At 44.2% G+C, this 15,557-nt stretch overlaps 1 protein-coding gene across 1 annotated transcript in view; it reads right to left on the minus strand.

Moving 5' to 3' along the window:
* LOC126213360 (polyhomeotic-proximal chromatin protein-like) overlaps positions 1-15,557 on the minus strand; it is a 367,100-nt gene that overhangs the window by 30,342 nt on the left and 321,201 nt on the right. The window contains exons 15-17 of the mRNA XM_049941064.1: positions 12,824-12,996; positions 6,490-6,742; positions 4,699-5,000 (exon numbers count right to left, since the gene is read on the minus strand). Of these exons, the coding sequence (XP_049797021.1) occupies positions 4,699-5,000; positions 6,490-6,742; positions 12,824-12,996 (728 nt within the window). The remainder of the gene's footprint in view (positions 1-4,698; positions 5,001-6,489; positions 6,743-12,823; positions 12,997-15,557) is intronic.

Below are 15,557 nucleotides of genomic sequence, written 5' to 3' on the forward strand. Positions count from 1 at the left end.
CCTAATTCAATAAATTTGGCCCTGCAGCTCAGACATTTTCAATCTATCTATGTACTGATCACACGTGAAGGTCTCAGGAGCAGCAATATGTTGCTTATTTTTGTAATCAGCATCACTGAAATCCCACAAACCTCTACGAAAAGCATATCTATCCAAAAAGTGAACATTATTCTCCATTCTCCACTTCACATTTCAGTTTGTCTACACGCTACGGATACACATAACCTCAAAACTCGTGCAACTAGTGTCGCCAAAGTTGGAACGTGCAGAAAGTGTTTAGTTTCACCGACCCGAGTTGCGCAGTGGCCGGTAGCACAGTTACCTGCAACCTAGTGTTGTTGTGTAAACTAGGCTTTACTCACAACGGATTTTATGCTGACAGTCACTTGCTGGTCATCAGCAAGTCACTCTGCATTTCGTAACAAGTTACCAACAAATTCGGCACGTGTGAACACTTTCACTGGCGCTTTCGGCTTTATCCACCAGGCAGTTTATGTACAAAAAGAGTCTCCTTTATCTTCACCATTATAAAAACCTGTTTGTTCATAAGCAAAATAAAAAATATACATTTCTTTAGCTACCAGGGGGACTCAAACCGGCACAATTGCTATTCTTGTAATTTTGTCCCTTACAAAGATAAAAACGACAGCACATTTTTTTCAAATAGCACCCTACATTTTTTTTATTCAGTAATTCACTACCTGTCCCCAAGATTTGTTGAAAAACGTGTAACAGTGTACCATTTTTGTAAACAGGATGTTATTAAAATGAAACATAAAACTTATTTCGACTCTTCTGTACTAATATACAGCTGGCATGTATTTTCATTCGTTTTCTGTCAACTGCTGCAAGTGAATGTGTTACATTACCCTCGGTACCTGCCCGTGTCCTAGTACACACAAAAATCACAGTCAGTTTTGTGTCGCATTTTTAATAACGTAGTGTTTACGAGAATGGTACACTGTGATACATTTTTGCAAGTCTTTAGGAGAGGAAGCGAATCACCGATAAAAAATTGAAAAAGAAGTTCTGTTGTTTATACAGTAGAAATGCCTTGAAGTTTTTTTATAGGAAATCTCTTCAACCTTTTTAAATAAAACAAACATTATTAGCATTTCACACCTTTATTCTTCACGTCGACACATTTGCAGTACTACGCCACTAAAGGGCTCCGAATTGTCATCTGTAATGTAGCGGTGCAGAGTTTAAGTATGTCAGTGCACGAGAATCACCGTGCTGTAATCGACTTCCTGGAGCTACGAACCCGAAGAGTTCGTCCACACACAGATCCTCCCTCCTGCAGCACGTCGGTACCGGACCTCACGCGAGCGCCGCGACACCTGCGACAGTCTGACACTTCGGGTTAACTGTCGTCAACTGTCCTACGTACGGTCCCAACTTGGGCCCGTGTCATTTTCATTTGTTTACTTTTGGGGAAAAGTCACTTGTGGCGGTTGAAATACAAGGGATACCGCGTATACTGAGAAGGATCAGCCGCACCACATCACCCTGACGTACCCTGGAGACTAGACTGCTGCTGACAATGCTTCTCCATAAAGAAACACATACTGGGCTCTTTTCACTACAGTCTGCAATCTGATATTCGATATTTATATATTTTGTTCACTAACTACCGGTACAGAAGGGACGGAAACTCGATTCTAGACAGTGTAATTGGCAAACACGGTCGCCAAAAGATCTTTAACGTGTACAGAGAATGGACGCGTTAGCCCCGATGGACACTATTTTGCAGGTGATGCAATTCTGTTGTGGAACTAATGTTTACATCCTATGACGAAAATTCGATCCCCTGTGAAATGGAGGGGTAGTTACGAGGACCTGTTTGATGGAATGGACAGTACACCGACCACAGTAAACAGACTGAGGGTAAATCAAAGAAAGACAAAAGTCACAAGGAGTAGAAGAAGTCAGGTTAGCAAGGACAAGACATCAAAATTGGAGAACAACATGTAGAAGACGAAGTCAACGTTTCTGCTACACGAGAAGAAAAATAAAGCACAACAAATAAAGCACAACAAATAAAGCACAACAAATAAAGCACAACGGATAAAGCAAACACGATGAAAGAAGCAGACTAGTATGTGCAAGGGACGCATTCCTTGCTAAAAGGAGTCAACTATATTAGTACAAAATTCTGTAGGCCTCAGTTCGAGAAAGAAATTTCTGAGGATGTACATCTGTAGCATAGTGTCGTACGGTAGTGGACAATGGGCGGTGGGAAAACCGTGAAAATATGTGAATTTCAAAATTTGGGACATAGTGTTACTGAGGATGCAGAAAATTACAGGAACTGGTGAGATAGTAAAACCTGGACAAGTCCAAGCAGGACTCACACTCTGAGTGTTCCGTGCAAATGTAATCAGGTATACAGATAATGATGATATTAATTTGGTGCAGCTCAATGCCCTGGTTGAAGTCTCCCTATCGGATGTCATTTAGGTGAATTGTTTGTCCCTAACCTGTCCCAGTTGTCCAACAGGGGAAAGGAGACCTACAGTTTCATATAGAATCCGAACTGTGTGTTGTTTCTGGCGACTCCTGACATCATTGACGTGTAAAGGCTGGGCTAAAACAAGGGCTCAAAAACCCAACCACAATTCGAACCTGCGACCTGTTTCCAGGCACACCCTTCCCTGCTAGACCACGAGACCTGATGTGTATTTATCCATTTCGATGAGCGAGTTTGCGAGTATCAAAATATGTGATATCTATGGCCATATCTTCTGACTGCACTCGCTTAAAAGCTTAAATTATTTACACTGACAAGGGACGTAGATCTTCATATGTGGCAAATTTCAATCACACACCTCTTCCGGTTCCCGATAAAAATGAGTCTTAAATGACTCACAGACCTGGATGTACAATAAAGTGATACTTTAAGGGTTCTGTTTTTATAAAATGAAGTAAGGAAGCCTGAGAATGAGATGGTCCTCTATAAAATCAGTGAGGAAACAAGTATGTGGAAAAGAGTGACTAGAAAGGGGGGGGGGGGGGAGGAGAATGACAGGACCCGTTTTGAGTCATCAAAGAATAACTTCCACAATACTAGGTGGAGCTCTAAATGGCACAAACTGTAGGGAAGACAGAGGCTGGAATACGCTCAACAAAAATCACTGAGCTTGTTAGCTGGGGGACCTATTCTGAGATGAGAGATATTTGCACAGTTGAAGAAGTTTTGGTGGGTTGCAGAGAGAGAGAGAGAGAGAGAGAGAGAGAGAGAGAGAGAGAGAGAAATTGTGCTGGACCAGAACTCTCCACCTCCACCTATCAGCAGTAAATATTCTACTGACTGAAATATACAGGGCATCAGTTGCACCTCAGTAGCTCAGTTGGTAGAGCATTTACCCCTGATAGACAAAGGTTATCATTTTAATCCTTTATGAACTGGTGGGATTTCTGAGCCCCACTTAATAACAAAAGGGCATAAAATATTCTGTATTGGTTGATTGTTGATAATCCAAGAACTCTTACAGGTGTATTATCTGTTGCTTCAGAGCAGTTCAAATTTCAGTACTTGCGCCATTCGCAACATCTGCTTGCTTGCTTGCTTGTTAGAAGGCTGTTATTCAGTGCTTGGTTTTGAGAGTTTACTGTATAATCTGGTCTTGATATTTCTCCCCAATTTTGTGGTAAGTCTATTTATGCTAGTAACAGTTCAGAAGCACAAAATGTTTAAGTTTTTTCAGAAAATTTTCATTTAAAATTTTCTGTACCTGTAACTCCCGTCAGGTCAATAGCTTCATGTTTTTGCATGGCAGCTCATAGTAAGAAAATTGAAGGTAAGGAGATAATGGAATTACTCTAGGAGTCTTTCCCATCTCATACTGTTACACCAAATGAGGAAAGTAGTGTTCCGAAACAACACAATCTCGAATAATTCGAACTCGGCGATTTACAGACCGAACAAATGAAAAATCACCATGTCATATGTCATCATTGGCAAGATATTTCCACAATTCTATAGAAGCTGAAGAAATTCAATTTGAAGGCAGCAGTGATAACAAGAAATATCTATGAACTCTTTTCAGAACAGGTCAGATTTTAGTGCTAACTGTGTAAATGTGAAAACTGCTATTTACAATACACAAGTGTTTCCCATGTAAGGTACTTTAATTTGTCAGTGGGAGAGAGAAACCATCAGTTCTGATAAAAACAGCCCCACGAAGTAATTTTTGTCAGTTTGCGTGCCATTACTCGCTAGTCCTTTTTTGGAAAGGAAAAAAAATTAAATGGAATAGAAGACCAAAAAACATATATTTTTCTGGCTTTCCCTTCTACAAAAGCAATTTTGAATCTACTACAATAACATTAAAAAAAACTGAGAACTGTCAATGTGAAAGAACAGCATTTCGAGCCATAAACTGTTGAATCCCTGTACGGGCACAGTTTTAATTTGCCACGAAGTTTAAAAGCAGCACACATTCCTCAAGAGAGTGGACACTTATTCTGGATGAGAATAATTCTCACAGCTTTTCATTGTGCTTTTGTAATGTAGAACTGTGAGAAAACTCTACTCACTATAAAGCACCATACGAATTTAAACTGGAGGAAACAAAATGAAACATTTCATCGTGAGGCAGGGGTAACAACTTAGCACTGTCCAGCAGAGCCAGTACGCGAGCTGCTTAACCGCCTACGCGAGCACGCAATATTGCGGCTGCGGCGCCGCACGCAGACCTCTTGCCCGCGACTCCTCTTGAGGGTGGGCAGCGCAGGCGTGGGCGCAGGTGGCGGCGGGGCGATGTTGGCGTTCGCGCCGTCCGTCTGTTGTGGCGGGCAGTCGGGGGCTACGGCGGCGGGCGGAGCGGGCGGCGCCGCCGCCGCGGGGCGAGGGGGCGTAGCCTGCACGCCCGCAGCCTGCGCGTCGTCGCACTCCATCGCCGTCACCGGCTGGATGTCGCGCTCCTGTGCCGGCGGTATTCCGGGAGTCTTTGGCCTCGCGTCCTCCTTCGTGGAAGTGACTCCCGTGGCTGCTAAACCTGCAGCAGCAGTTGTGAACATTTCTTTTCGTACATTTTTGAGGCAACAGATTTGCACGATTTGTTAACCAGCAGCCTAAAAAAAAGGTCATACAGATATAACACGAAACATAGAACGCAGTTTTTCCTGCATAATACAATAATACCGATGAAAATAAATTAACAACAAGCTCAATCTGAGAGAGTAGAAAAGATTCAGAAATAGATAACTAAAGCAGAGCTGCAGAAAGAGATATTTTCAAAAGGAAAGTATTAAATTTAGAAGGATTCCTGGGCAAAAGCAGGGAGGGAAGAGGTGCGAACTGATCTTAAGAAACGAAAAAAGAAAGACAAGTGGTGAGAAGATGAAACAGTTTTTACAGGAAGGGAGTAAAAGAGTTAATATAAAGGAACTGAAATTGTTGCACAGCCTGTGGTTGGCCAAAACAGAAGTGGAGGGAGAGGGGGGAGGGGGGGGGGAGTAACAAAAATTTAGCATGCACAGATAGAAATAAAAATGTCATACAAATATTGGAGAGACAATGAGAGCAAGTCTTACAGTCATCCCTCAACTATTAACTTCATGTACCTGGGCACAGAGGGAACAGTAAAAAAATAAATAAATAAAAATTATGCACTGAAAAAGAAGTTATACAATGAACAGCAAAAAAGCATAATGGAATGTAGTCAAATTAAATCAGGTGATTTTGACATAATTGCAACATGAAATGAGACAAGCCTCAGAGTGAGGAAACTGATCATTCAGCTTCACTGTACTCAACATGTTACATTAAGCATGTCGTTTTTCTACAAAAACTCTTTAAGGTCAGTAATAGTGCAACTTGTGTGTCAAATGTCCTTGTAATGCATTAGATTTCCTACAATATCAATTTGGGGAGTTTACAGTACTAGTTTTATACAGGAGTAGAAATACTCTATTTTAATGTACTACTCAATACATTTTAACTTGTGTTGTCCTTCTACATTTATTAACCATTATCTAAAACCATTTACTGACTGGCAGACAGCAATATTTTTAATGCAAGATTACAAAACTGTACTATTTGAAATTCTGTATGTACATAATTCTGTTAAGTCAAATCAGTAATACAAAACCCACGATGACAGAAATCCACAAATGTAATGGAATTTTTATATAAAATAAGCAAAATTATGAAACAGAAATTTATGGAAAGGACTGTACAGTGTGAAAATTATTAATCAAAATGGTAGCACCTTCATCTCTAATAACCCTTAATGTGATTTCATAAACATCTTTTCACAGGTCACCCTCACCATTTTCTGAAGGACGAGGAAATGGTGAGGATAACACAAACGCCCAGTCCGCAGGTGGAGAAAATTTCCAACACAGCTGGGAATCGAACCCGGGTCCCCGTAATCCAGAGGCAGCGACGCTAACCACAGAACTGCGAGCTGCGGACAGGTGCGGGCGAGTTCCCACCGAACTGCTAAGGTGCCAGATGGCACGCGCACACGCGCTCTCACTCACCAGAAACGGCGACCGGGTCGTCGACGTCCATGGGCTGCTGGCCCACGGCCACGTCCGGCTGCACGGCCACCTGGACGGGCACCTCCGCAGTGGGCGGCCCCACGGGAACCTGCTGCCGGTCGTCCTCGGCCGCGACTGCGAGGGGGGCGGCCACCGGCAGCGGCGCGGCCGGCGCGACGGCGACAGGCAGCGTCTGCGACGGCGTCACCGTCGGGGGAGTGGCGGGCACGGCCAACGTCGGCTGGCTCTGCACCTGCACCGCGTCGCGCAATTCACACTTTCGAACCTTTCACTGTTGCCGGCGTTCTCAAATTTGTGTACACCGTCACCTTCAGCTGGACACAGGTTCGTATCTCGGCGTGATGCGTCAGTGCTGTCATTTCGTGTGTCAATCCGAACTGTCTACTCCACTTTTCTGTACGAAATTTTCACAACCGATTTGGATTTAGGTAAGGGAAAGGGCCCAAAGGAGCTACACCGACACTACGAATGCTCGTGGAAAGGAGAACTCGGACGAACAGCACTCCACATTCGATGACCTAGACGAGGCTTTTGACAGGGTGAACTGGAGGATACAGTTTGAGAAACTCTATAAAACAGGTATAGACTAGCAAGACTGACAGTTCTGTCCTCTCTCCATATTTATTTGCATAAAGTCCAATAAAAACAATTAAATGAGGTTCCAAAAGTATCAAAATTAATGGTAAACAAACACACTGCATTCGATTTGCTGACGATATAGTAATCAGAATCAGATTTTTACCCTGCAGCGGAGTGTGCACCGATATGAAACTTCCTGGCAGATTAAAACTGTTTCCGGACCGAGGCTCGAACTCGGGACCTTTGCCTTAGGTGGGCAAGTGCTCTATCATTTGAGTTATCCACATGACCCACCCTAACAGTTTACTTTCACCAGTACCTCATCATCTCCTACCTTCCAAACTTTTAATAGTGAAGGTCTACGGATACAGTCATATGATTTTTTGAAGTCGACGAAGAATATTACAAGAGGTTTATTTCGTTTCTTGTACTATGCAATGGCTATTTTTAAACCGACGATCTGTTCTGCACAGCTTCTCCAAGGTCTGAAGCCTCCTTGGTAGTCACCTAATTCTTCCTCTAGCTGCTCTTTGACCCTCTTGTATAGGATTCTGGAGAAAATCTTGTACGTGCAGTCTAAGAGAGAGATACCTCTGTAATTATCTGGCTTGCTTCTATCTCCTTTTTGTGGAGTGGGTGAATTACGGCTGTGGTCCAGTGTTCAAGAAACTTTTCTGTTATCCAGATTTTATACAAAATTATAATAAGACAAAGGGTGGGGTTGATACTGTCTACCAAATGTGCAATAAATATTCAGTAACTTGAACACGTAAAGACTGACAATGGCTGTATAGCACCCATTGTCGAACGCGGCTGGTATCAATGCGCAGGTGTTATTTTGAGCAAATTAGAAGAATGGGAAACACCCACATCGAGTTTTTCTAAAAAACCCTTCTTTTCAACTCGTGCAACCACATCGTATTGAAATATGTGCGATACTACGTTTAGCAGCTGATGTTAGCGTGTATCTGTGTAATGAGAGCAACCAGTGAGGGAAAAAAGTAGATGTGGATGCGAAAAGAACAGCCCTACAACAATAAGATGTGGCTCTTGTAATGATTTCGTCTGCAAAGGTCACTCTCAATTAACAGTTCTCTTTCTCTCCCGAGGTTGAAGACAATTAATTTGCAAGTAAATTATTCAAGTGTAACAAATCAGAATCTGTAACTATGTATGTAACTATTGCCAAACGTAAGCTTAAATCTTACTTGCAATCACTTTGTCACATAATGTAAATTAGTGAAATAAATGATAAATCAAAGGCAACTTATCATCACTGCGTTCATAATATGCCACGCGCTTGCTCCTGAAACATTAGAGTCCACTGTGCTAGGATTCTTTTTAAAAAAGACTGGTCAGGATACAGTGGAAGTGCATATCCTAAAAAGGAGCTACGGTGAAAAATAAATGACTCGGGTTTTAAAAAAGATGCCACCTTCATTCATAACTCGAGATCTTACAGAACTGACCTCGTAGGCAGCAGGGACAGTGTAGCAGTCCCGTGCCATTGCAGTTTCTACACCCTGTGTCAGGTGAATGTGTGGAATGTAGTTCTCCAGTAAACATGCAAATGTAGTGGGTGGTGGGACAGTGACAGAGGAAGGGGCTGCACAGGTAGGTGCGGACAAGACGCGGAGAGAGGTGCGCGTGTACCACACGTGCCAAACAGCTGCCACTCTGATTCCGAATGGCAACAGTTCGAGCATCTGCGGCAGTGGTGACCGGAATCGTAGATGCCCACATGAACAATTACTGCGTAATGCCTTGTAGACTGATATCACAATAATTAATTTTCAGCCGTCAGGCTGTTTAATTACTAGCAGGGCTCACATCAATAGTTCATATTCATTTTTTAATAATCGTGACCAGGTGTACTAACCTATATAACCCCAGTTAAGATCAACATTAGTACTATGTACTAAGAAAATACTGAATAATAACGATTTGAGTCCAGTTTCACAATAATTTTGGAATTTATTTACGAGTATCAGTCACTACGATTTCTAGCTCTTACGTGCATCTCGTTGGAATTGTAATTCTGCCTTTCGTACATGTACGTCCATTACCTGCGATTATTTTTCCAGTTACACAAATAATTTGACCTAAGACATGTTCTTCATATATCACTTGTGATATTGTTCGGTCTCTTCCCTGTCCACTTTAATGTCTAATGTGACCACACACCTCGAGTCCTCACTCCTGCACGAGTCTACACACTCCTCGCGACTAACTCCGGACAGTGTCTACTTTCCTCACCAGCTGTGCCGCAGTTCGAAGACCACCGATGGTAGAAAAAAAAGAGTACACCGTCCTGGCTAGAGTGAGCAATACCTTTGTCAGGCTGCACAAGTTTTACACACTTTTGTCAGTGTCTGAACCACCAGCTGTTTACAAATGATTTGTAATGCAGAATAAATGGTTATTTCAACACCAGAACTAGTGTTCACCTGCATTATTTGGAAGCAGTGCCCCATTGTTAGTGTTTCACCTGTACAGTATTACAAAGTATGGAAAATTAATAGAGGGAAACATTCCACGTGGGAAAAATATATCTAAAAACAAAGATGATGTGACTTACCAAACGAAAGCGCTGGCACGTCGATAGACACACAAACAAACACAAACATACACACAAAATTCAAGCTTTCGCAACAAACTGTTGCCTCATCAGGAAAGAGGGAAGGAGAGGGAAAGACGAAAGGATGTGGGTTTTAAGGGAGAGGGTAAGGAGTCATTCCAATCCCGGGAGCGGAAAGACTTACCTTAGGGGGAAAACAGGACGGGTATACACTCGCACACACACACATATCCATCAACACATATACAGACACAAGCAGACATATTTAAAGACAAAGAGTTTGGGCAGAGATGTCAGTCGAGGCAGAAGTGCAGCGGCAAAGATGTTGTTGAATGACAGGTGAGGTATGAGTGGCGGCAACTTGAAATTAGCGGAGATTGAGGCCTGGTGGATAACGAGAAGAGAGGATATATTGAAGAGCAAGTTCCCATCTCCGGAGCTCGTTTAGGTTGGTGTTAGTGGGAGGTATCCAGATAACCCGGACGGTGTAACACTGCGCCAAGATGTGCTGGCCGTGCACCAAGGCATGTTTAGCCACAGGGTGATCCTCATTACCAACAAACACTGTCTGCCTGTGTCCGTTCATGCGAATGGACAGTTTGTTGCTGGTCATTCCCACATAGAATGCATCACAGTGTAGGCAGGTCAGTTGGTAGATCACGTGGGTGCTTTCACAGGTGGCTCTGCCTTTTATCGTGTACACCTTCCGGGTTACAGGACTGGAGTAGGTGGTGGTGGGAGGGTGCATGGGACAGGTTTTACACCGGGGGCGGTTACAAGGGTAGGAGCCAGAGGGTAGGGAAGGTGGTTTGGGGATTTCATAGGGATGAACTAAGAGGTTACGAAGGTTAGGTGGACGGCGGAAAGACACTCTTGGCGGAGTGGGGAGGATTTCATGAAGGATGGATCTCATTTCAGGGCAGGATTTGAGGAAGTCGTATCCCTGCTGGAGAGCCACATTCAGAATCTGATCCAGTCCCGGAAAGTATCCTGTCACAAGTGGGGCACTTTTGTGGTTCTTCTGTGGGAGGTTCTGGGTTTGAGAGGATGAGGAAGTGGCTCTGGTTATTTGCTTCTGTACCAGGTCGGGAGGGTAGTTGCGGGATGCGAAAGCTGTTGTCAGGTTGTTGGTGTAATGCTTCAGGGATTCCGGACTGGAGCAGATTCGTTTGCCACGAAGACCTAAGCTGTGGGGAAGGGACCGTTTGATGTGGAATGGGTGGCAGCTGTCATAATGGAGGTACTGTTGCTTGTTGGTGGGTTTGACGTGGACGGACGTGTGAAGCTGGCCATTGGACAGGTGGAGGTCAACATCAAGGAAAGTGGCATGGAATTTGGAGTAGGACCAGGTGAATGTGATGGAACCAAAGGAGTTGAGGTTGGAGAGGAAATTCTGGAGTTCTTCTTCACTGTGAGTCCAGATCATGAAGATGACATCAATAAATCTGTACCAAACTTTGGGTTGGCAGGCCTGGGTAACCAAGAAGGCTTCCTCTAAGCGACCCATGAATAGGTTGGCGTACGAGGGGGCCATCCTGGTACCCATGGCTGTTCCCTTTAATTGTTGGTATGTCTGGCCTTCAAAAGTGAAGAAGTTGTGGGTCAGGATGAAGCTGGCTAAGGTAATGAGGTCTTCGTGGCAAACGAATCTGCTCCAGTCCGGAATCCCTGAAGCATTACACCAACAACCTGACAACAGCTTTCGCATCCCGCAACTACCCTCCCGACCTGGTACAGAAGCAAATAACCAGAGCCACTTCCTCATCCTCTCAAACCCAGAACCTCCCACAGAAGAACTACAAAAGTGCCCCACTTGTGACAGGATACTTTCCGGGACTGGATCAGATTCTGAATGTGGCTCTCCAGCAGGGATACGACTTCCTCAAATCCTGCCCTGAAATGAGATCCATCCTTCATGAAATCCTCCCCACTCCGCCAAGAGTGTCTTTCCGCCGTCCACCTAACCTTCGTAACCTCTTAGTTCATCCCTATGAAATCCCCAAACCACCTTCCCTACCCTCTGGCTCCTACCCTTGTAACCGCCCCCGGTGTAAAACCTGTCCCATGCACCCTCCCACCACCACCTACTCCAGTCCTGTAACCCGGAAGGTGTACACGATAAAAGGCAGAGCCACCTGTGAAAGCACCCACGTGATCTACCAACTGACCTGCCTACACTGTGATGCATTCTATGTGGGAATGACCAGCAACAAACTGTCCATTCGCATGAATGGACACAGGCAGACAGTGTTTGTTGGTAATGAGGATCACCCTGTGGCTAAACATGCCTTGGTGCACGGCCAGCACATCTTGGCGCAGTGTTACACCGTCCGGGTTATCTGGATACCTCCCACTAACACCAACCTAAACGAGCTCCGGAGATGGGAACTTGCTCTTCAATATATCCTCTCTTCTCGTTATCCACCAGGCCTCAATCTCCGCTAATTTCAAGTTGCCGCCACTCATACCTCACCTGTCATTCAACAACATCTTTGCCGCTGCACTTCTGCCTCGACTGACATCTCTGCCCAAACTCTTTGTCTTTAAATATGTCTGCTTGTGTCTGTATATGTGTGGATGGATATGTGTGTGTGTGCGAGTGTATACCCGTCCTGTTTTCCCCCTAAGGTAAGTCTTTCCGCTCCCGGGATTGGAATGACTCCTTACCCTCTCCCTTAAAACCCACATCCTTTCGTCTTTCCCTCTCCTTCCCTCTTTCCTGATGAGGCAACAGTTTGTTGCGAAAGCTTGAATTTTGTGTGTATGTTTGTGTTTGTTTGTGTGTCTATCGACGTGCCAGCGCTTTCGTTTGGTAAGTCACATCATCTTTGTTTTTAGATATAAAGTATGGAAAATGATTGACAAGGCTGTCAGACATTTTTTGTGCTAACACCAAGATGGCAGGACTGTCACAGTGTGAAGCAGTGTGTGTGTGTGTGTGTGTGTGTGTGTGTGTGTGTGTGTGTGTATTTTCTTATAGTGTTGAATTAGCTCAGAGTGAGGATACTGTCCAGCAACTACCAAACAATTTTAATTTAGGTACATGTCAACCACTCAACACCACTGCTGACAACCGACAACCTCCATTCCTACCACTATATAGACCCCAATATATGAACTAGCAGGTGCTGGGAGAGTGCGCACGCATGCACTTACGTGTGCGACAGGCTGCTGCAGGCCGGCAGCAGACAGCGGAGGCGTGGCGGCGGGGGCGGCCGCGGTGGCAGTGACGACCGGCGCGGCGGCGGGCAGCGTGGCCGGGCCGCGGGTGTCCACCGGCAGCACGGCGGGAGCCGGCGTCTGCGTCTGCGTCTGCACGGTCGGCATCACTGTGGGCAGAGCGAGGTTCGTCAGGCTCTGAAAAATGTTTAAACTTCCAAATATGCGAGTACACTCGCAGAACGGGCCGTGTCAGGTACGAGCGACAACCTCGGGCCTCTAGCAAAAATGGAGAACACGTCGATTTCGGCAATGTCGTACACTCTGCAGAGTCGTGTTGTCCCAATTTGGGTACGACCTACTGTGTACTTGTCTTTTTGCCTTCCCCGAGCTGTAGCTACTGTGGTACCAAATGGCACTTTTCTTCACATTTGTAAAAAATTTGAAAATACTCCAATTTGTCTGTAAATGCAATCACGGTATTTGAAGACAGATACATATCACTAACTGTTCATGGTGAGGAATAGCTCAAGCACATAAAAAAAAAATTAAGTAAAAGTAGAGTACAAGACAGAGAGAGAGAGAGAGAGAGAGAGAGAGAGAGAGAGAGAGAGAGAGAGAGAGAGAGAGAAATACATATATATAGAAGAAGGGAGATGTTAATGTTCATTGCATAAATTGTAACTAATAATGTGTGTACAGTGAAAGTTTGTCAAAAAATGCAACACAAAACCATCAAAGTGAAAGCACACATTGTTTCATAAATCTTAAGAACCCTGCTGCTGCAAGACACATGCTGTGAAGGACGCAATGTGTGTAATCTGTAAAATGATAGCACTAACATTCGGAATGACCACTATCTTTTTCAATGTCAGTGGTATCATCCACCACAAGTTCGTACATGCCAGACAGAATATCGAAGTTGCCTTTTATGTGGATGTGCTCAAAATGCTGAAAAAGAAAAAGGACTGCAAACATCAAGGCACACGTCACCTGTTCCCGTAACCTGCACTGCGACAATGCTACCGGCCACACGGCCTTCTCAATGACGGATTATCAGGTCAAAAAACAATGTGGAAACACTGCTCCAGCCCCCTTACAGTCGCAACCTCACTCCACCCGACTTTCCGTCGTTTCCCTGGCTCGCGACACCCTCGAAAGGACACAGTTCTGAGGGTGTCGACCCGGGCTTTCCGAGAAGCCTTCGAGACTTGGAAATGTATCAACATAGGAAGGTCCTACTTTTGGTATTTTGATGCAATCTACAATTCTGATCAACCAATTAGTTTACATGGACTTAATGCCATTATTGCCCAAACATAGCTTACATACAGTAACGAAACATCAGTTGCTTTTGGAGAGCTAAAGGAGTACTCAGGTTATCTGACATGCAGAAATGTTACCTTTGTAATTGTACTGCTACGACTCCTTACTCTGCGATGTGTGCACAAAGAGATTAATGTGGAAATGAACAGCTTTCCAATCTGTGCAAACTATTTCTGAACATCAGTAATTTTGAGTCAGTGGCACTGGCTTAATGTGTCATACAACACCGTATCTTCATCCAAATAGTCTTTAAAAAAATTTGTAACACAAAAAACAGTTGAAATATAGACATGAAATCCCTTTTTCTGTCAACTGTAGTAGATGTGACAAAAATTGTTACATCACCTACTACAAAATCTAGTGCTGGCGAAGATCATCCCAACGGTTTCATGAAAACATTTCCTTTAAAACAAATGTCCCATTAATGATGAAGTGCTTCATTAGTGATGTCATCTACAAGTTAGGTTTCCAGAATAACGAACCATTACACCACAATCCTCAGTCTCTGAAAAATAAATTAGTCCAGACTGAATTAGTGAGTCCCAAACCCGATATTGATATTCTATGTGTAACTGAAAAGAGGTCTGACAAAGACAGGACTATGTCAAGTGTGATTTCTGGATACTATCAGCAGTTTCTATTGCACAGGAAATAGTAGATGTGGTAGAACAGCTCTGCCTGCGACAGGTTACTTTCAATCTACACCAAAGGCAAAGTATCAAAAATTTTAATGGCAGTAAAGATTTTTAATGGGGTGTAGTTGATTTGTTACTTGGAGACAGTTTAATTTTCTGGCCAAACTCAGCCCCCCACTGTAACGTGGGACAGATCCGATCACCCGAAATGGTCATCTAATCCTCAAAAGTAATGAAACCTTGTGCAGAGCAGCCGTAGGGCCCACAGAACACCACAATGTGGCTGCCCGAATCATCACCGAACCCCCACCACGTTCCACACTTGGGACGTAAACTGGTCCACAAGCTGGAAAGTTGGCTTTGGAATTCCACCTCACCGGCAATTCCCTCCTTACGAAATTTTCTTCGTACTGTTCAGGTGCCAACAGGATTCGTGAGTGTGACCTACGGTACAGTTCTGTAGCAAATTTTCACCTGTCGTCCTTTTATTTTTTGTTACGATCGTCTCCGACGACCGTCCGTCACGATCGCACGTCGCAGACTTCCGTCCGCATGTCGACTTACGAGGTGACACTTTTCCGCGTTCCCTGTACGGTTATAAGTCTTCAGAGCACCAAACACTTGGGGTACCCTAGTTAAGAGAGCACCCACCGTCCCAGCACCGACAATTTGCCCGCATTCGAACGCACCGAGCTCTGACACAGTGCACTTATAACTACACAGATCACCTGTTCCGATCGTAACACACACTAAATGTATTGAGGACACTG

The sequence above is a fragment of the Schistocerca nitens genome, chromosome 11 (genome assembly GCF_023898315.1).
Source record: "Schistocerca nitens isolate TAMUIC-IGC-003100 chromosome 11, iqSchNite1.1, whole genome shotgun sequence".
NCBI classification, from domain to species: domain Eukaryota; kingdom Metazoa; phylum Arthropoda; class Insecta; order Orthoptera; family Acrididae; genus Schistocerca; species Schistocerca nitens.